Here is a 20,285-nt window from a genome sequence, read left to right on the forward strand (position 1 = left end):
TTTCTTATTTACTTTTTGTCGTAATTTCATCGCTTAGACATTTTTCATAGAAAGTTAAGGCATACCTGAAGCGCCATAAACTTCAGCTCTCATAGATATCCAACCGTACCAGGTTTTCGGATAAAAACGAACGTTTATGGCCGTGAAGGGCCTGAGGAACTGGTGATACACGATGGAATGGCGGTCTGTGTTTCCACTGAAGACCTAAGATAAAACCATGAATCTTTTAAAACAGCCACAAAACACAACAGGGGAAAAACTATTACATATGAATGACGGAGGGTTGTATTGGCTGAGTTCCCCAATTAAACAAGAGGAGTATTCTCTAATTAACCGGAAGGCCAGGAATCCACGTCCCTCAGCGGGCATCTGCGCATTCCAATTAAAGCGTCGTAACCCAAAAAAAAGACGTTTCTGTTATTCTCGTTAGTAGCATAAAAAAAATACTAGTTTATACTCAAAACCAGAATTTACTCGTATAGTTGCATTTCTCAGCCGGGAACTTGCATTACTTAAAAGTTGACACAAAGTGTATTGAAATAACGAACAGTTTCATTCAATTGAGTTTTTCGCTGATTCTTAATGGAAGCGGAATACTTCCATATTTGTTAGAAACTGACATCCCGCGAAAACATAAAACGAATAACACTTGCGCACTTTTCAATGTCATACGGTTTCACTTGTGAACCAAATACATCTACCTTTGAAAATCACACTAGACATTTACCTTGTTGGTACGTCCTTCCTTGTAAGACACGAAATTCATTCCGTCCACGCTGTACATAATTGTATAGCTTCTCACCCACTGGGAAGCGTCCTGCCTTCCCTGGGTAGCCACGCCTTTTATGCGCATCAGCTCAACAAAGTTCACTTGGAACCATTCCCCTCTGCGGTTGTGGCGCACGCTCCATGACCAGCGGCTGTTCAGTCGGCCATGCCATGGAGAGAGGTGATGATTGTAGTAAGTGGATGCGGTGAGAGAACCATCTGTAATACGCTTATCTTCCAAACCAAGTGGCATAACAAAGCGATCTGAAAGTGTTAGAGGAAGAGGGGTTAGATTCTTTCGTTCTGTACCCTGACGAGAGAGAGAGAAGCCATGTATTTAAGAGCTTGTAATGACTCTTGATAAGGCTTGATACTGGACGAAAAGAAGGTTCTTACAAGTATAAAAAATATGAACAGAACGCTTGTGTTAACAAAGAAATTTTGCTCCATGTAATTGTTTGTTTTTGGTTTTTTTTTCGAAAGAGAGAAGACTAGAAACTGTCCCTCGCCAAACACTCAATGATAGATCGTCCTCGGCTTTACAATCCAACACTTTCACTTCAGGAAAACCAATACGTAATTTCTCCTTACGATATCAATACACCACCAAACAGAAGATAAAGAGAGAGAAAGTATGAAATGTATGGCAAGCAATAAGGAGAACTTATATTGAGGTTTTGGAATTGAAAGGGTTAAATGGTTTCTCGATTACCTTCAGCACAGCCATAGAATTCGACCCTCATGGAGATATGTCCATACCAACCCCATGGATGGATCTCAATATACTGCGCTTTAATATTAGGAAAGAGGCGATGTTGGACAACACTGTTTTGATCTCTGTTTCCTTGGAAGTACTGCAATAGAAAAATTAAATATTGCCATTGGTTTTATATCCCTTGCCCTGTCTTTTAATTAGAAGCACACCAAATAAATATTAATGCATGTTTGTCGATATCCAAGATGCCTTGTTAGCGCAGTAGGCAGCAGCGCGTCAGTCTAAAAATTAGTTGAAGAAATTTAAAGGTCGTGGGTACGATCCTCAAATGGGGCACATATTTTACTGGTTTCCAAAAATCTAGCTATCTCTCTGTCCTCTTTTTTAGATAATCAATTTTGCTTTTCCTTGAACACATGTCTGGCGGAAAAGCAACCAAGGTACGTAAAGAAGAAATACTTAGTGAGGAATGTTCTTAAAGCTTACATCTCTATTTGCTTCTCTTTCAGTTTCCACACATGTCCACTGTTTGGAAAAAATGATCTTTTAAAAAATTTCAACGAGCAATTATGATGTACCTTTCGATTACTGTTTTCTTTGTATTCAGCAGAATGCACTCCATCCTGACTAAATGTCAAATAATACTGAGTCACCCATTGACGGGCATCCTGTCGTCCTTGTGTAGCAAACTTCACCACCCGGGTGGGGCGACCAAAGTAAACCTGAAACCACTGGAGACGGTTGTTATGCCGCGAGCACCAGGCCCCCACTCGATGACCAGCGCGGCGGAAATGTAGCCTGCCGTAGCTGGGTGCGTGGTTCTTGTCCCAGCTGGAAGAAGCAGTAAGTTGGTTTGCACGTATGCGGCCATTTTGCATTCCTAAAGGCCTGTTGCATCGTGCTCCTAAAAGGAATAAACAAAAGAGCGCATACGACAATCAATACGATATGGTTTTCATTCTTCCATAAAAAGTGGGAGTTGTTCCATGTTAAGAAGGATGTTACTCTTTTGACGTGACTGTGAAGTAAGAAAGCCAGGAGGCAGTGGCTGGTGCCATGGACATTAGACTGAGAGTACTTGTTTCGAACCTGGCCGAACTTTTTCAAATTCCGCATAGACACTCAGAAATTCAAGTTGGTGCCTAAATTTACCTTACATCTCTGGTTAGAGATCGTAAATTTAGCCCTTGTTTTGGCCGGCCATTGTGATTTCTTTGGTCGTAATTTTATTTCACTTGATCGAAACGCGCTTTAAACGTTCTGAAAAAAATCGCAATAAGAAACTAAAGGGCAAGAAAAACTCACCAACGACACAGCCGTACAGTTCAACTCTCATTGAGATCCAGCTGTACCACGTGATGGGATGGAATCTAAAATAGCGCGCTGTGATATGGTGACGTAATCTGTGGCGTACAATCACGTGTTGATCATAGTTTCCAAGGAATATCTGAAAGTAAAATAGATCATTAATATCAGGTTTAAAAACCTAAGTGTCCCAATGAAAAGTGTGTGTTAGACTAAGAGTTTGGGAGAAAAAATTGAAAGAGTGCCACAAAGTTTCCTTGCTCAAAAGAAGACTGTATTTCCAGTCCACTGTAGTCTGTGCGTTCTGAGCTGAATTATTCAAAACACCGAGAGACCTCGCCAAATGTTGGCGGTAATGTGCGATGCTAAACAAGAGAAGTCAAAACCAAGTTTAAATTTTAATCCTACATTTGCACTAACACCACCCGTAAACAACCGGCTCCTGGGCAAGAGCTGTGGACACATAAAACAGAAGAACTAGGAACCTAAGTCTTGAGTAGATAGTGGATGTCATTCTTTTGAATATTCTTTCACTAACCTTTGTTCGACCTCCCACTCTGTAAGGTACATACGCATATCCATTCTTGCTGTATGAAAGAGAGTACGATTTCACCCATTGAGCGGAGTTCTGTCTTCCTTGCGTCGCAATACGAGACACTCTGGTATATGCACCAAAATCCACCTGAAGCCACTGGCGCCTGTCTCGTCTCTTTGCGCACCAGGCCCCTCCGTATCGACCATATCGGCGGCCGTTCAGCCGTCCACTTCCTGGTCTACAGTAGTAGCTGGCGTACGAAGAAGCGCGCATCATTTTGTCGTGGACGCGCTTATCTTCGATACCAAGTGGCATATCACAACGATCTACAACAGAAAAAAATTAAGTACACGTAGGGCTTCGTCGACTTGGCTCTTTTTTCGAGTGTCACTCGTGGGTTTAGATGATTAAAATCAAAAAGGGAAGGGGAAAGTTTTAAATGACAAACGTAATATTTAACTAATAGTTGAACGAGCACAAGAAGGTGAAGAGGTGAGGTTCAAATGGATTTAACACAAAACAGGAAAACCTTAGAATCATTTAGTGTCGTTCAACGTATTAATGTAGATGTAGAGATTTGCGATGCGTGTAATATTGAATTTCTCTCTTAACCCTTTAGTGACCAGATTCGAAGTTCTCCTTACAGTGATACTGCTGAATCATTAATTAAGATCATGAGAATTGAGGAAATGATCGCCAACCTTAGAAGCTTGATTGTGAAACGAATTCTCCGTATCAATACCAAGGGAATGTATAGAGAAGAGTAGGGAGAAGATTGATACTGATGTTAGGGAGTAGAGAGTTAAACTGACAACAACTTCTCCCTGGAGCTTGTATGTGATTATTGGTTTACTCCAGACAGCAGAAATAACAAACACAAAAATAACACAAAAATGGCGTTTTTGAAAAACTTACTCCAAGGACTTCCATAAAGCTCTAGCCTCATTGAAATATGTGATCTCCAGCCTCGTGGTATGATTCGCACGTATCTGCCGTAAATAGCTGGGTTTATAGGGTGTGTTTGTACAGACAGTTGATCTCGGTTGCCTTGGAAAGTCTGTTAAAGGACAAACACAACAGAAGCAATAATGTATTAGCATGGAAATACATGAATCACCTCGAGCATTTCATCAGGTAGAGCGAGCTTGCCTTACAAGCAAACGATCGTTCACGGATCCACTATTGATTCCCCTTCCCCCTTCCTTCTACATTCTTTTTGCCAATCGTCTTTCCTCACTTTATTTGCTGTGCCCAACTTTCTTCCACACTTTATTTGCTGTGCCCAACTTTCTTCCACTCCACAAAACGCCATGATGTCGGCGAAATTTTTTCTGAAGAAATATTGAGCACTTGCCAGCCAAAAATTTATCAATACTGCAAAGCCCACCACAAAGTTACCTCATCTAAATTATCAGTAACTTCAGTAACCTAATAAGTGGGAGACTAACCTATGACGACTTCTGTCACTTGCTTAAATCAGGTAAAACTTTCTTAGGCAGTCAAAAGGATACAAAATTAGAATGGAAAGGAATCGGTAGTCCTGTATTGTTACCGATGAGTTCCCAAACTCATCACTTGAATTTCAAATCGATGTGCTCCTTCACGCCAAAAATGCAATTAAATTTGCCATCATGTCATACTTCCTAACGATCTTTAGTTAAAAACCATCTTACCCTTGGTGCATAACTCCACCAATATTTCACTTGGGAAAAGTACACACCATCGTAACCATAGTAGATATAGTACGCGGTCACCCATTGGACAGCGTCCTGTCGACCTTGAGTGGCAATACCAGTGATCTTCATTGCCCTTCTAAAGTCGATTTGTAGCCACTGATTGTGGTTGTTATGTCGGGAAGACCAGGATCCAATATAAGGCCCCCTTTTAGCTCGGTGCAGACGAGCAAGCCAGGGTGCGTGATGCTTATTCCACTGTGAGGAAGCTGTGATTTGGCTGTTTTTTATGCGACCGGATTGAAGACCCACTGGCGCATCGCAGAAGTTTTCTGAATACAAAAAGTGTAAAAGTAAATGATGTATTAAATGCTTAACTCTTGATGGACCAAATATTTAAACATTTGACCCACGATATTGGTCATGTAATCACCTCGTAATCGTCCTCCATAAAGTTCGACCCTCATGGCGATGTATGAACGCCATCCCTTAGGATGGATCCTGATGTAGCGTGCTTTGATAGCGGGAAGTATCTTCTGGGCTACTGTGTGATAAATGTCGTAGTTACCTCGGAACATCTAAAATAAGAGTAAAAGACAAATGTTACTTACAGCCGAAAATGTAAGAACGGGAACGAGGAAAAATTTTGTTACATTCTTAATTGCAGATGGCTTTGCTTTAAACAAATCGAAGTAAATCCAACAAAATGTTTGATAACAACAAAGTCGGCCCCCTGAAGTTTAACAGTTTTGTTGGTAGCTTCTTCTTTATAGTTACACTAATTGCGAGAAAATTAAAAACCTGGTTTTGCAGATGTTGAATGAAATGGGAATGCTGCGAGATTTGTTAAATTATGTTCAGGGTTGGTACACTGAACTTCTCTCCGATCAACTTTGCGCGGCAATCAAACTACACCGTTTGTCACTAAACATGAAAATAACAGGGTATAGGGTTTGGAATTTATCTTCAAAAGAGAAATCATCTTTATATGCTGTAAAAAAAAAGTAGAAAAAAGGTAAACGTAGAAACTGCCCCAATTTACATTGAGTGGAAAAAGAATTTGCAACGCCTTCTATTAAAAGGTGGTCTACAACTCTGCACTCAACATAACAAAACAGATATCTTGTAATTCACCTCTAATAAGTTTCCTAAGAGTACAATTTCTTCGCCTTACCTTAACGCGCCCGAAAGATACGTAAGAGATGAATCGCGCTCCGAATCGACTGTAGGATATCTGATACTTTGTCACCCATTGATGAGCTTCTCTCCTTCCTTGTGTAGCGATTCCTTTCACAACAGTCATTTCCCTGAGGTCAATCTGTAGCCACTGATTGTAGTTACGATGCCTGGCTACCCAGGCTCCAGTTCGTCCACGACCGTTGACGATGTTTAGACGCGATCGGTCAGGTCCGTGGTTGTAGTTGTACGACGACGAGGCCCGAAGATGACCCGACAGAATACGACGATCTTCCATACCAAGAGGCATGGTGAAACGATCTTGAAAAAATTCAAGTGATAAGTTTTAAAAGGCGTACCAACAAAAAATGGAAATTTTATAAGTCATTCAGATGTGAATAAGGCTTTTTAGTAACTTGTAGGTCATAATTTTGCAACTGTAAGTAGCAAAATGTTCTCTCCAGAAAACAAGACTCTTCAAGAGTCTTACGTTTGTCCTAGTTGACGAATTGCGACCTACAAATTTAACGTTTAGCCACAGAAAAAGACCTAATGATTTACTTTCTGAATTACACTTAAAATGTCCTCTTAAAATAAATGCATAGAGGTCCTAAAGGAGAAAGTCATGTCCTGGAAGCTCTAATGTAAAACCCGACACTTTTCTATGACATTTCGAGTTTGTCTTGCCATCAGGCTTATAACGCATTCACCAGGTCCTCGTTCCTCTCAGTTTTCGAACGAGTGAGCAGAATAAAGGGGTGTTCCCTCTTACCAATGCGACATCCGTAGAATTCTAATCTCATAGAGACATGAGCGTGCCATCCCCAAGGATGTACCCGGATGTACCGTCCTCGAATGGCAGGAATAAATGAGTGTAACCTTACTGTGTTCCGGTCGTGATTACCAGAGAAATACTGTAACGAGACAACAAACAAACAAAAATCAAATATTTTGGTTGCTTATGAGAAAAATAATAGTAAGAATGATAATACTAATAAAATGAAAAATAATGATACTAATAATAACGATTTGTTCAACAAATCCATGGGGACTCTTCTCCGTTAGTGAAGAAAAAACGAGAGCTTAATTGAAAAAAAAAAAGAAAAAGAAAAATATAAACCTGGTATAAACAAGATAATATATCATATTTTATTTGATGTCTGGTCTATGATAATCTTAATAATCATTAAATAAATTATTACCTTTCGGGAGTTTCGTTCTTTATACTCTGAGAAGAGGATTCGGGTTAAACTGTGTGATACATAGTATTGCGTCACCCACTGGTTTGCGTCATGTCGTCCCTGGGTCGCAATTCGAATTATTTTAGACGCTCCGCCTAAGTCGACCTGCAGGAACTGGTACCGATTGTTGTATTTTGAGGACCAAGCCCCGATGAAACGACCGCGGCGTCGGTGGTGAAGCCGACCAAAGTGAGCAGCGTGGTTCACATCCCAATAAGATGAGGCTGACATCATGCGATTTTTAATGCGGCCAGACTGTAATCCCATTGGTCGGTTGCATAGTGGGCCTGCGAGCAGAGCAATAAGAGAAAGTCATTACAGCTACGTCTAGGTACACCGGTTGCAGAGAGGAGAAAGGCAAAAACGTATTTTACGAAATCAAAGCAAACAAAATTAAGTTCAGAAGGATGAAAATAAACACAGAGATAATTATACTCAAAAAGTGTTAAAAGGTAACCAATCGAGAAAATCACGACCGAAAATTCCAAAGAATATCATTAGAATTAAGTGCTGTAGACAAAGCAGTAATTAAAACTAACGTTGTTCTGCCTGGGGGAGATATGTCCAGAAATGCATGCTGTAACGAAAATGGCGAAAATTCGTCAAAATCTTCAAAACCACCCTGCTGATTTCGCTGTGGCAAATTTGACTAAAAATTCACCAAAATTTTTAAATCCATGATACCCACCGGTTTGGCGAAATTTCGTCAAATCTGCCATTTTCGTCATTGCATGCATTTCTAACATAAGTGACCGGCGGAGTGGAAAGCTTTAGTTTGAGTTTGCCCTAATCAAGGAAAACGTTATAAGGGTTTGAGGAAGCACACTTACCAAGCCTACAACCATACAACTCTACTCTCATAGAAATGTAGCTGTACCATGATTTGGGATGTATACGAACGTAACGCGTTTTCAATGAAGGCCTGAATTTATGGAAGACAACATGATTTCTTTCGATGTTGCCTTGGAATACCTTGAAAAGAAAAGGAAAGAAACGAAGCCCATAAGTAAGCAGGTCCTTTGAAGTACGAATAAGCAAGATTTGAATCAAATCAGATATTGAAATCTAGTACCTTGACATTCCTTCCTTGTTTGACAGGATAAAACCTCGCTCCGTTATTGCTGTAAGACACTGTATAAGACTTCACCCACTGATTAGCGTCGTACCGACCCTGAGTAGCGATTCTCTTTACTCTGGATAAGATTCCTAGGTCAATCTGCAGCCACTGATGAGTGTTGCGGTACTTTGCGATCCAGCCTCCCCGGAGGGAGCCATAGTTCCTGGCCTGAAGCCTGGCACTCCAGGGACCGTAGTAATGGTTATACATGGAGGATGCCGTGAGCATTCCCTTGGTGACTCGACCGTCTTCCATTCCCAACGGAACATCGCACGGATCTGAAACAATCATTGCAATGTTAATAATATAGTCAAAATACAGTACATAGACAAAAAATGAATAAAAACCTCCATTTACCTCAAAAATATAAACACAGTACAGAGACCCAATAATAATACAAAACATACCACGCTCATAAAAAGAAACAAAAACAGACCCTGGCCGTCAATGAAAAATTGAAAATTTTATATTGATAACTGCTCAATAAAATTCTATGAATTATTATTCATAGTACTACTATTATTTACATAGAAATTGGTCCCTACCTGCGCGACATCCATAGAACTCGACTCTCATAGAAATGTGGCCACTCCATCCCTTCGGGTGTAAACGAATGTAACGCGCCAAGATAGGTGGATTTATAGCTTGCGTGACTACGCTGTTACGATCGCGGTTTCCTTGGAAGTACTTTAAGAGCGAAAAGTTAGCAAAGAGGCGTTAGTATCACAACAATCAAGAAAACCGATCATCAAATTCTAGGGGGACGCTAAGGTTCAAAGGTGTTTCTTTTAGGTGCTCATGCAACTTGCGTTATGTCAAAATGGCACGACGAGGAAACGCCTTAGACTCGAGCTCGTCAGGCGACACATGTCTTCCGCGCTAAGGCCCGTGATGGAGCTTAAAAAAAATCAGTTTGTTGGTCAGTTGTATTTAAAGCCATGGCTATCTACTTTACTTTGAAGGTAACGAGTCGTATTTGCGTCTGTTAAAGTAGGGTATAGTCGCCTTAGTAGCCTCTATTTGCCATTGTCGCGCGACGCACTTTCTTCCCTGAGAGAGCATGTTGCATGACGGTCACAGTGAGCATTCCCAAATTGCATGCGATTTCTTTACAAATGACTCCTTAATCGTAGATGTCCTACCTTGTCCTGACTGTTAATCCTATGAATCTGCCAGTGAATTCCATCCAAGCTGGAGGAAAGCAGATAACGCGTTACCCACTGGTTAGAGTCCTGTCGACCTTGAGTGTCCACTTTAGTGATTTTCATTGGTCGAGAGAAGTCAAACTTGATCCATTGGTTGTGATTGTTGTGTCTTGAGCTCCAGGCTCCCACGTAGCCTCTATGCCGCACTTGACCCAGTCTAACAAGCCGGGGCGCGTGGTATTTGTTGTATTCCGAAGACGCGGTGATCTTGGAATTCGGTAGCTTTCTAACCAGTGGGCTGCTGCATGAAAATACTGCAAAACAGAAACGTAGAGAACGGAAGAATGTACCGTTTAGTTTTATTGCAGAAGGCCGACGTTTCCACGCTCCATCGAAATTTTGCCACAATTAATTTATAGAATGTCAACATCTTGATAGAAAACTTTTCATTGCATAGCAAGAGTTTTATTGAGTCAAATCTCATATTGTATATTTTCACGTTTTTATTGATATAGGGGAAAAAATTTTCATAAAATACTATCGGTGAGTGACAAAACTCTTGAAAATATTGAAATAGGATCGGTACATACTTCATCACTCTAAAGTATCAATACTACTTCGATCATAACCTCAAGGTAATCAACAACTGCTGAAATGTGGAAAAGCGAACCAGGAACGATAAAATTTTATTTAAACATTCATAGGCCAAAAATGAAAAGTTAGACTGATTGTAACTTTATTGATCGGTATAACGCTGGTGAACAAAGTTTCTTCCATCCATCCATCAATCAATCAATCAATCAATCAATTAATCAATTAATCTGTCTGTCAATCAACCAGTCAACCAATCAGTCCATCAATCAATCACCAATCTACATATTAGTCTGTCTTCTTGTCTATCTGTCTGTCATTCAATAAACCAATCAATCAATCGGTGAATCCCGGACTAATAATGAAACATTTTCGTCCCTCAGTTTCGCAAACACCCTCGAAGCGCAAACTCTAACATACCATAACAGCCGTATATCTCGGTCCTCATAGACATCCAGCCGTACCAACTTCTTGGATAAATACGAACATACACGGCTTTGAACTGTTTAACAAAATCATGGTACACAATCGAGTGCCTGTTGTTGTTTCCGGTGAAAACCTGCCAGGATTTAGAATAGTAAAATTTCAAAGAGGTGATTGATGAGTAATCACGGTGATTAAGGTGATTAGCATGATTGCCTTACTCATCAAGCCTTACACTCTGGTTTAACCGTTTAACAAAAAGACTCCATGTTATCGTGCGACTTTTCAGTGATAAATTAAAGACGACGTAAGAATCTGGTTAAAACAAAAAAGTGGCACACAAGGCACACTCTTACCTTGGTTCCCCTCCCTTCAGAGTAAAAGCGGAAGTGGGTTGAATCCGGACTGTAGGACACAATATACTTTGTCACCCATTGATTAGCATCCTGTCTTCCCTGGGTACCAATCCCTGTCGCCCTGACCACACCCACAAAGCTCACTTGGAACCACTGATTATGGTTGTTGGTCCTTGCGCTCCATGACCAGCGGTGGTTCAACCGGCCATGCCAAGGGGACAGATAATGATTGTAATATGTAGACGCCGATAAAAGGCCATTAGTGATACGTTTGTCTTCCAAACCAAGAGGAAGAGAGCAACGTCCTTTTATTCAAAAGATAAAAATAATAAACAAAAAATGAAAAGGACGAAATCGTAAAGTTACAAACGACAAATAGAATATACTGATGACAAGGGGCAAGGGTAGGTAAAAAAAAATATTTGAGCCCATTAACGTCAGGTATTGGCTCATTAATAAGGTTATTTCCTAGAAATAGAGGTTGTTTTCGGACCTTTTTAAATTTTCCTTGATTCTTCCCCACAATACAGTATACCAAAATTTTAAAAAAAGGAAAAAAGATCAAGCATACATGTTTAGGAAAAATGTCTTATTTCAACACGTATTTCCAATGAATCGTAGAATCGGAGTCAGTATCTGAGCAAATCTATACTTACCCCTTCCCTACCCCAACCACAGTCAACTTGATAACAAAACCGAGTTATTTTGGGTTAGGGGAGGGGTAGGCAGGGGTAGATAGAAGGTAATATTAGCGCTGAATAACGCGCGTCCTACTTAAAGCACTTTGCGTGTACTATACTAGGTAGAACAGGATGAACCATGTAACACCTAGGAATCATAATTTTGCTTTGATTTCTATAAGGACGACATCAAACCTGTAGAACACCCATACAGCTCCACTCTCATAGAGATATGTCGGTACCAGCCCCAAGGATGGACACGGAGAAAACGCGCTCTGATTTGCGGGAATAAACGATGCTGTACCACGCTGTTTTGGTCTCTATTACCCGTGAGGTACTGGGAAAATAAGAAAGACGAAACCGTTAACTACTTTTCGTTCTCTAATGCCTAAATTTTAACCTTTTGAGAGCTAAGAGTGACTAACATCTGATTTCTCCTTACAACATCATTCCCGAATCAAACATTAAGGTCATGAGAATACAGGAAATGATCTCCAACTAAAGAAGCTTTTGATTGTTAAACAAAGTCTCCTTGTTAGCACCTTAGAAAATGTATAGAGAACAGTTGGGAGAAAATGGATACTGATGCTTAAGTGTAAAGAGTTATTCTGAGAATGGCTTTAGGCGCTATTTCAGGGCAAGTGTATGAAATCAAATCGCCCACTAAGCAACGTCGCAGAAGCAGTATATCAAGTGTTGAAAAAATTCCTAACCTCCAGGTTAGCGCCACGCTTGAACCATATACTACTATTAGCACTAAAACTTAGTGGCAAACGTGACTTACAAATCTCTGTTTACAGTTCAGAAATTGCACGCATTGCTGACTTATTTAGATATGATACTTATCCTTGATTTAGGCTTTTATAATTGCAAGAACGATTCTTTTCTACTTTCTTCCGAAAGTTTATTGCACGGCGAATGACATGGTCCAATAAAATAGTACAAAAATACTGCTTCTAAATTAAATAACCGAACTTACTTTCCGGTTGCTGTTATGTTTAAACTCCGCGAAGTGTGCGCCATCTTGACTGTAGCTGAGATAATATTGAGTGACCCACTGAGCAGCATCTTGTCTTCCTTGTGTAGCGATTTTTACCAGTCTCACAGCGCGGTAAAAATCGATCTGAAACCACTGGTACCGAGTGTTATGTCGAGCACACCAGGCCCCCACTCGATGGCCAACGCGGCGGAGATGAAGCCTGCCGTTGTTAGGCACGTGATTCCCGTCCCAACTGGAGGAGGCGGATAATTGTGCTGCTTTTATGCGACCATTTTGCATTCCCAAAGGTTGGTTACATCGCTTTCCTGTAAATTGAGGGGCAAAATCAATGTATTACTAAGAGTTTTATTCAAAATGTTACCTAAAGTTCTCAACACTTGTGTTTTTATGGGCAAATTAACCAGGTAAGAAATAAATTCCCTTAATTCGTTAAATTTGGGACAAGCTATCAAAATCTACAACATTCACATATTCACATATTCTTTTCCACTCTTAATGAGACAGAAATTGACTAGAGAAAATTTGTGTAATTGTATCTGGAAAGCGGAAAGATTCTGAATTGTGATATTGAGTCGAGTGTTCCAATCAGCTTAGTCTGCCCTTTCAAATGATACTTCACGCACAATTTGTGATCTCGGGGTCTCAATAAGTTAAATCTACCTTTTCGTACGATATTTCGTAAAAGAACGATTCAAAGTTCGGTGATCACATCGATGTCTCTTTCACTTTCTGTCAAACGCTGTCAGATTTGAAATTCAACTCAGTAAGAGTGCAGTTACCTCGGCACTTCTCATTTCAAGTTTTAGAGATCAAGAAACTTCGCCACTCAAGTGAAATCTTACCGTACACACATCCATAAAACTCCACCCTCAAGCCAATCCAAGAGTACCAAGAAACAGGGTAAACTCTGAAGTATTTTCCATGGAGAACCCGGGCAAACCTATTTTCCACGGTGATGTATCTATCATTGTTTCCACGGAAAATCTACAGAAAAAGGAAATACAAATGAAACGACCGATACGATTGAGCTAATGGAAGAATCTACTCAATCAGTAGGAAGTGTTAAGGTGATCTCCTTGAAAAGAGCGACCTTGAACCGTCTGAGCAAAGTCTGGAGATGAAGCTTTAACATCACATAAGTAAGTAAAACATACCTTTGTGGTTCTACCTTCGCGATATGTAGCAAACCCAGTTCTTCTTCTTGAGTATTTAATGTAATATTTCTTCACCCAGTAATTGGTATTTTGCATTCCCTGGGTAGCGACACGTGTCACTTTCGCCAAAGCCTGGAAGTCAACCTGTAGAAACCTATGTCCGTCATTTCTACGCGGTGACCATCCTCCGCCAAAACGGCTGTAACGCCGCCTGTTGAGACGGGCGTTCCATGGCGCATCGTATATATTGTTGTACGAAGAAGCAGTCATGACTTGGTCTGGCACACGGCCGTCTTCGAGACCGAGTGGCATATCACAATGACCTAGAAAACATAAGAAAAATTTACAGAAATAGGTTAAACATTTGTGACTAGCTTGGGACGGATTGAACTCTAGTTCAGCCAGTTCTGATCGGCCGACTCCATAGAATAGATTTACGCAACAAGCGTCTTGGGTAATATTAGGATCATCAATGTTACAAGCGTCTTTCTGGTCATCAAACAAGGAAAAAAGTATTAAATAAGTAGAGACTGATGTAAAGCAAGAGTGGGCAAAAAAGTATGTCGCGGCTTGAGAGAACTATTTGTAGATGGTATGACTGAATCAAAACAAAAAAAATAAAACAATTCGATCAAAATTGCTCAAGAGAAGTTTAATACTTCTTTTTAGCTTAGAAAAGCTTGGAAGGAGAAATCATCGTCAAAAAATCACCACAGAAAGCGAAGTTATGTCTACACTTACACCGACCACAAGTTAAGTTAAGGTTTGACTTTTTCATTCAGCTTTCCGTCTACGGTTCTAGTTATGCTGGATTGAAAGAGGGTTTAAGGGAGGGTTCTCGAAAATAGCTTCCTATAGTTCTTTAAAGTGTAGAGAGCCCCACTTACTCCACGGACATCCGTACAGCTCCATCCTCATGGAAATATGTGATCTCCAGCCTCGTGGTTGGATACGAACGAAGCGGGTGTAAATAGCTGGCCTGAAAGCGTGCGTACGTAGAGAATATCTGTCGTAGTTGCCTGGGAATTGCTGCGAAAGAAACATTAAAAAAATCCATGAATTTTTTTACAGGTGTGGTAAGGTTATATCATTATACTTAGGTAGGTCATTCCCTTGTCTACTTCGGCATGGAGTGCGTAGGTATTCTGTTACCACTGATGAATCCTTTCTAGTTCTCAGTTTCAAGATATTTGGACAATTTTTGTCTGTGCCAATTTAACTCTTTGACCAATTAGAGTGACTTGCATTGTTTCTAACTTCTCATTACAGTATCACCCCTAAATCACATATAAAGGTTATAAGAATAAAGGAAATGATCAAAGACTACAGAAGCTCTTGATTGTTAAGAAAATTCTCCTTGTCAGCACCTTAGGAAATGTATGGAGAATAGTATGGAGAATATGCATACTGATATTAGGGTTTACGGGTTAAACTTTGAAGTGAAGTGAAGTCTATCGCCCATGCAAGAATATATATGGAAAGCTGACCAAATCATAAACCTTGATAACATTTTGACCAAGCTCCACTGAAGGCTCCTCACACGATTTCGGATTGAATTATCCGAAAGAGCTAATGATAATCAAAAACCTAAAATTGGAAAAAACTCGCAAACACAAGTGGTCAGTTTTTAAAACCGACATGAGTCAGTGGGTAACGTATGACAATTTTTTCATAAGAAAAAGAACAAAAAAATTTCCACCATTCAACTCGGCTCTCGACAAGGGTTTGACTCGCCTAAACGTCTTTATTCATGTAAACGCGCACAAACATTTACCCGCAAGTAGATTCCTCTGTGCGGTGAGCTAAAACAGAACGAAACAGAGCTGTACAACGTCAGTCACCAACCTTCACATAATTCCACCAGTGCTTCACTTTAGCAAAGTACATTCCATCCAAGCTGTAGAACACATAATAAGCAGTCACCCACTGATGGAGGTCCTGTCGTCCCTGAGTATTGATACCAGTCACTTTCATGGTCTTTCCCAGGTCAACTTGTAGCCACTGATTGTGATTGTTGTGTCTTGATGACCAAGAGCCAATGTAGCGGCCATGTTTGGCGCGGTGGAGCCTGGCAAGCCACGGTGCGTGGAACTGATTGTACATTGAGGAGGCGGTGATTTGGCCATTTTTGATCTTCCCATTTTGCATTCCGACTGGATTGGTACAGAAACGAGCTGTTGACAAATGGGAAAATAAACCATTAAATTAATTGAGCTGATAAACAAATCAACGACGACGAATCTTCTGTAGTGAAAGACAATGTTTTTCATCCGATGGCATGTCCACAGAAGAGGAAAAAGAAATTCTTAACGTTCGCTATCGAAATCGAGCCTCTGCTTTGCAATGGTTACTTCGAACGCTTTAGTTTACAGCTTGTCAATCAATCCCTGGGCTTTTGACCAAAATCTTGACCACAATACTCATGCAGAGATGTAACAGGAAGATAGACAAAGCTTGCCTAGAGAAGGAGCTTATTGAAACTCTTGTACACTAAAAACAGGCAAAATTTTATGATGATAGCCAAACCCAATTTCTTTTAACTCAAGAACCAACCAAATATGTTCCCTCGTATACTCATAAAACTGCACCTGTCACAAAGATATCCTTACCTCCCCCATAATAGCAGCCAAAAACCTCTACCCTCATGGCGATGCCGCCTCGGAACGACTTCGGATAAAATCGGACAAATTTGGCTCTGATCGGAGGAGCAAGTTCGTGTATCACGATCGTGTAGCGATCGAAGTTTCCGCTGAATACCTGCGAATCGGTGTATAGAACATTTCATGTACGAAAAAATTGAAGAAATATGCAACTGGGATACAACTTGCAACTTGGAAAGTTGCAAAAACATCCTCGAAAGTGACATTTTTCTCACACTACTATAAGACTTGAGAAAATTTACACTGAAAGATGCCGTATCTGTTTTAAAATCCTGTTTCTAGTTTTAAGCGGTAGCCTACCGCTCAGCTGGCGAGTTCAAAAAGCAGGAATTACTTATTCCAGTATTAACTTCCAGCAAAAGAATAATTAAAGGTCATTAAGTCATGCAGTGAATCTGCTTACTTTAAAGGTCAACCAAAAAATATCGGAAGACACTGTTTTTACCACTTGGCAGACAATTCCGCTATTTTGACTTAATCTCTCTTAATCTTTTTTCAACTCTGATAAACTTTGAAAAAGCTAGAAAACAAACTGACGACGAAATCTAGAGAAATCTGAATACCGGAATCGTCTGTAACCTTACAACAGACATTCTCAACTTTTTTTCAATTTATAGTAGGAATGGTATTCAGTTGTCGCAATGTATTTCATTTTATTCCCCAGATAGATTTTGAAAAGAGTCGAGAAAGGACTTTTACATAGAAATAATTACCAACCTTGGTTCTACCAAATTCAAGATACGCCTTAAACGACTTTCCATCTAAACTGTAAGACACAATGTAACTGGTAACCCATTGGTGGCCATCATGCCGACCCTGAGTAGCCACGCCTGTAACTTTGGCCGGTCGATCCAGTTCCACCTGTAGCCACTGATTTGTGTTTCTGCCTCTCGCAACCCAGGCCCCTGACCGACTATGTCCCGAAGGAAAGTTGATTCGCGCGCGATCTGGACCATGGTTGTAGTTCCAGGAAGATGATGCTTGAAGTGAGCCAGAAGGGATACGATAGTCTTCCACACCAAGAGGCATCTTACAATGATCTTTAAAAGAACGAAAGAAATATGCAGTTAAAATGAGTCTCTCGATATTGGTTATCTGTGAATGACTGTTCTTTTACAAAAACTCTAATTTTCTGCAAAACTTCAGAACTCCATAGTGAGCCTTGTTCCACAAGACCTAGTGACAGTAGCGTTTATGACTTAATTTAAAACCGCACGCAAAATAATTTTGGTCTCAACTACATGTCTTAATCAGTGCAACCCCTGATCAGGCCATTGCGTTCCACAGAGCCTCGATCGACCGAGTTACATAATGAATGTCAATGACATGTAAAGAAAAATAAACGTAATACTCATGGGTAACGTGGCCTGCGGGAGTCATTTCATTGTTTATGAGAGAGCTTAGACAAGCAGGAGATGTGAGTGCGGAAAAGAGTCGTACACGAGAATCAAAGTTCTCTGTCTCGCGTGTGACTCGCCTTTCACGGACGCCTCTCGCACGTGTCTGCCTATTCTGCAGGCTAAGTCACTCTATGCCACAGAAACTGGGATAAGCTTCGGTAGCTGAGCAAGTCAGTCTTGTAGCCAGACTTCTATACTCAGTTATACACTCTGTGTGATTTTCTCTACTGCTTGAAAGTGTTTATTACCGCGAAAATCGCTTTCATATTCATAACAAACCTGTAAGGCATCCATAAAACTCTGCTCGCATGGAGATGTGCCCATACCAATGCCAGGGCACAATACGGATAATCCTCGTTCTTATATTGGGTACCAGCGCGTGTGATACAACCGTGTTCTGATCGCGATTTCCTGGGAAATACTAAGACAAACAAAGGGCATAACACATCAGGCACTTGGGAACAGGACACCATCACTGCTCAGCCTAAAGATATACTAAAAGAACGTCGTCCCGAAGGCAATTTAGGCGCGTTCTCGGCTAAGATCCAGTTTAATGGGTGTTAACACGCCTGAGCGACTTCTGCAATTCGTAAAGAATTTCTTTAGAAACTTCAGACCTTAACAAGACATGTAAGTAGCTTTATACCGAGTGGATCGTGGATTTAAATCCTTCAAGTCTTCTTTTAAATTTTCCCGTGCAATAACTCTCAGACCACCCGCAGAACAAATTTAAGCAAAACCAAAGCAATTGCGGATTACTTTCGACAATCAATTGAAAATTGCTCGATCTTTGATTATAAATATCTACCTTTCTAGTGTGACGTTGCTTGTAGTCAACGAAGTGAATTCCGTCTAATGAGTATCTCAAATAATATTGTGTGACCCACTGTCTGTAGTCCTGTCGCCCCTGAGTTGCGACTCTGACGATGAGAGCAGCTCTTGAAAAATCCACCTATTTTAAAATAAAAAAAACATTTATCCAACAACTGAATAACTTCTTAAGCAGCGTGCCAAACGATTGAGTACGGAGGGCGCATGTTCCAGTATGAGCGGGAAAAAATAAATGAAAAACCATGCGCTTTTAAAATGACGCTGTTTCCAGCCAAGCGCCCACTAAGCTAGGCAATAACTCAATCAATCTAAGAGCCTCTTGCATAGGTCACTCTGACCAATAACCGGCTTATTCGGGGTGAGTCGATTTGATGAGTGGAATTTAGTCCCTATCTTACGGATTGGCCGAGTTTGTGCGACAACATTGTGTGCAAAGCCAGGAAGGAAATATTTAATGTCCTTCCACGTTCGTCGGAACAATTGTCACGAAGCATTTAGCGAGCCTGATATGTGCTAACACCATACAATCTTCATGGCTAGTTACGTTTGTATGTATAACATTCATTGGATAAAATAGCGTTTTACTTGACTCAACCATGAATCATATACTTACAACAAGCTTTTTATTTATTTGACAATAAATTTTTTTTTTTAGTATTCACCTGCAGAAATTGATAACGATTGTTAGTTTTCGCACTCCATGCTCCAATGAAGCGTCCAGCTTTACCATGATGCAATCTGGCGCGAAACGCGGCATGGAATGGGTCCCAATTAGACGAGGCAGTGATTTTGCTATTGTGAATACGACCACTCTGCATTCCCATCGGTCGGTTACACAGAGGACCTAAAGTGGAAAATGGCGTCAAACACAGCAATAATTAAGCCAGAGGGAAATCTTTCAAACGGGTGTAAAGGAAACGATAAAACGGTAAAGAAGCTCTTGATTGTTAAGCAAATTCTCCTCGTCGACTCTTTAGGGAATGTATAGAAAACAGTATGAAGAATATGCATACTAATGTTAGGGTGTAAAAAGGTGAATGAACTCTCTGTAGGTGCCACACTCACCGTGTCTACAGCCGTACAGTTCCATTCTCAAAGATATGTACCCGTACCAGGATTTCGGATGCAGTCGTACATACCGTGCCCTGAATGGTTTTACAAAGCGATGCAGGACCACGTGGTATCTGTCACTATTGCCACTAAACATCTATAAACAATGTATGACAATATATTTGACCAATAAGATGACTGACGTTAGCAAAGACCTGAAGACACTAATGAGACTCTGAAAAGTACTGAAAGATCAAAACCATGGTTTTTTATTTCAAGAACAAAAGGCTATTTCGATCAATTCAACCTAGGCGTCACAAACCAAGCAAATGAATATAAAAGCTTGTTCCTCTTCAGTCCTTTTACCCCCTACGAGTGACTAGCTATTAACTTCTCCTTAAAGTATTAATGTTAATTAATAATAATTAATAATTATTAATAATAATTATTAATAATAATTATTAA

General features: G+C 40.4%; 2 protein-coding genes across 2 annotated transcripts in view; both read right to left on the reverse strand.

Moving 5' to 3' along the window:
• LOC113674142 (uncharacterized) overlaps positions 1–14,191 on the reverse strand; it is a 108,159-nt gene extending 93,968 nt beyond the window's left edge. Inside the window, exons 1-22 of the mRNA XM_089188385.1 lie at positions 13,880–14,191; positions 13,568–13,709; positions 12,705–13,030; positions 11,921–12,062; positions 11,046–11,350; positions 10,687–10,825; positions 9,673–9,989; positions 9,076–9,217; positions 8,486–8,808; positions 8,244–8,385; positions 7,375–7,700; positions 6,945–7,086; positions 6,171–6,493; positions 5,430–5,574; positions 4,997–5,328; positions 4,239–4,380; positions 3,327–3,649; positions 2,789–2,930; positions 2,062–2,387; positions 1,481–1,622; positions 728–1,032; positions 66–204 (exon numbers count right to left, since the gene is read on the reverse strand). Coding sequence (XP_089044511.1) covers positions 66–204; positions 728–1,032; positions 1,481–1,622; positions 2,062–2,387; positions 2,789–2,930; positions 3,327–3,649; positions 4,239–4,380; positions 4,997–5,328; positions 5,430–5,574; positions 6,171–6,493; positions 6,945–7,086; positions 7,375–7,700; positions 8,244–8,385; positions 8,486–8,808; positions 9,076–9,217; positions 9,673–9,989; positions 10,687–10,825; positions 11,046–11,350; positions 11,921–12,062; positions 12,705–13,030; positions 13,568–13,709; positions 13,880–14,191 — 5,077 coding nt within the window. The remainder of the gene's footprint in view (positions 1–65; positions 205–727; positions 1,033–1,480; positions 1,623–2,061; positions 2,388–2,788; positions 2,931–3,326; positions 3,650–4,238; positions 4,381–4,996; positions 5,329–5,429; positions 5,575–6,170; positions 6,494–6,944; positions 7,087–7,374; positions 7,701–8,243; positions 8,386–8,485; positions 8,809–9,075; positions 9,218–9,672; positions 9,990–10,686; positions 10,826–11,045; positions 11,351–11,920; positions 12,063–12,704; positions 13,031–13,567; positions 13,710–13,879) is intronic.
• A 494-nt stretch (positions 14,192–14,685) lies between these two features.
• Positions 14,686–19,949, reverse strand: LOC113674132 (lactadherin-like). Its single transcript, XM_027190606.2, has 8 exons — positions 19,836–19,949; positions 19,433–19,614; positions 18,748–18,891; positions 18,219–18,360; positions 17,257–17,579; positions 16,489–16,636; positions 15,725–16,053; positions 14,686–14,908 (listed from the first exon to the last, which is right to left on the reverse strand). The coding sequence occupies exons 1-8, from the start codon at positions 19,858–19,860 to the stop codon at positions 14,732–14,734; spliced, it is 1,470 nt and encodes a 489-aa protein (XP_027046407.2). The 5' UTR covers positions 19,861–19,949; the 3' UTR covers positions 14,686–14,731.
• Positions 19,950–20,285: the final 336 nt, after the last annotated feature.

The sequence above is a fragment of the Pocillopora damicornis genome, chromosome 11 (genome assembly GCF_964200805.1).
Source record: "Pocillopora damicornis chromosome 11, jaPocDami1.2, whole genome shotgun sequence".
NCBI lineage: Eukaryota > Metazoa > Cnidaria > Anthozoa > Scleractinia > Pocilloporidae > Pocillopora > Pocillopora damicornis.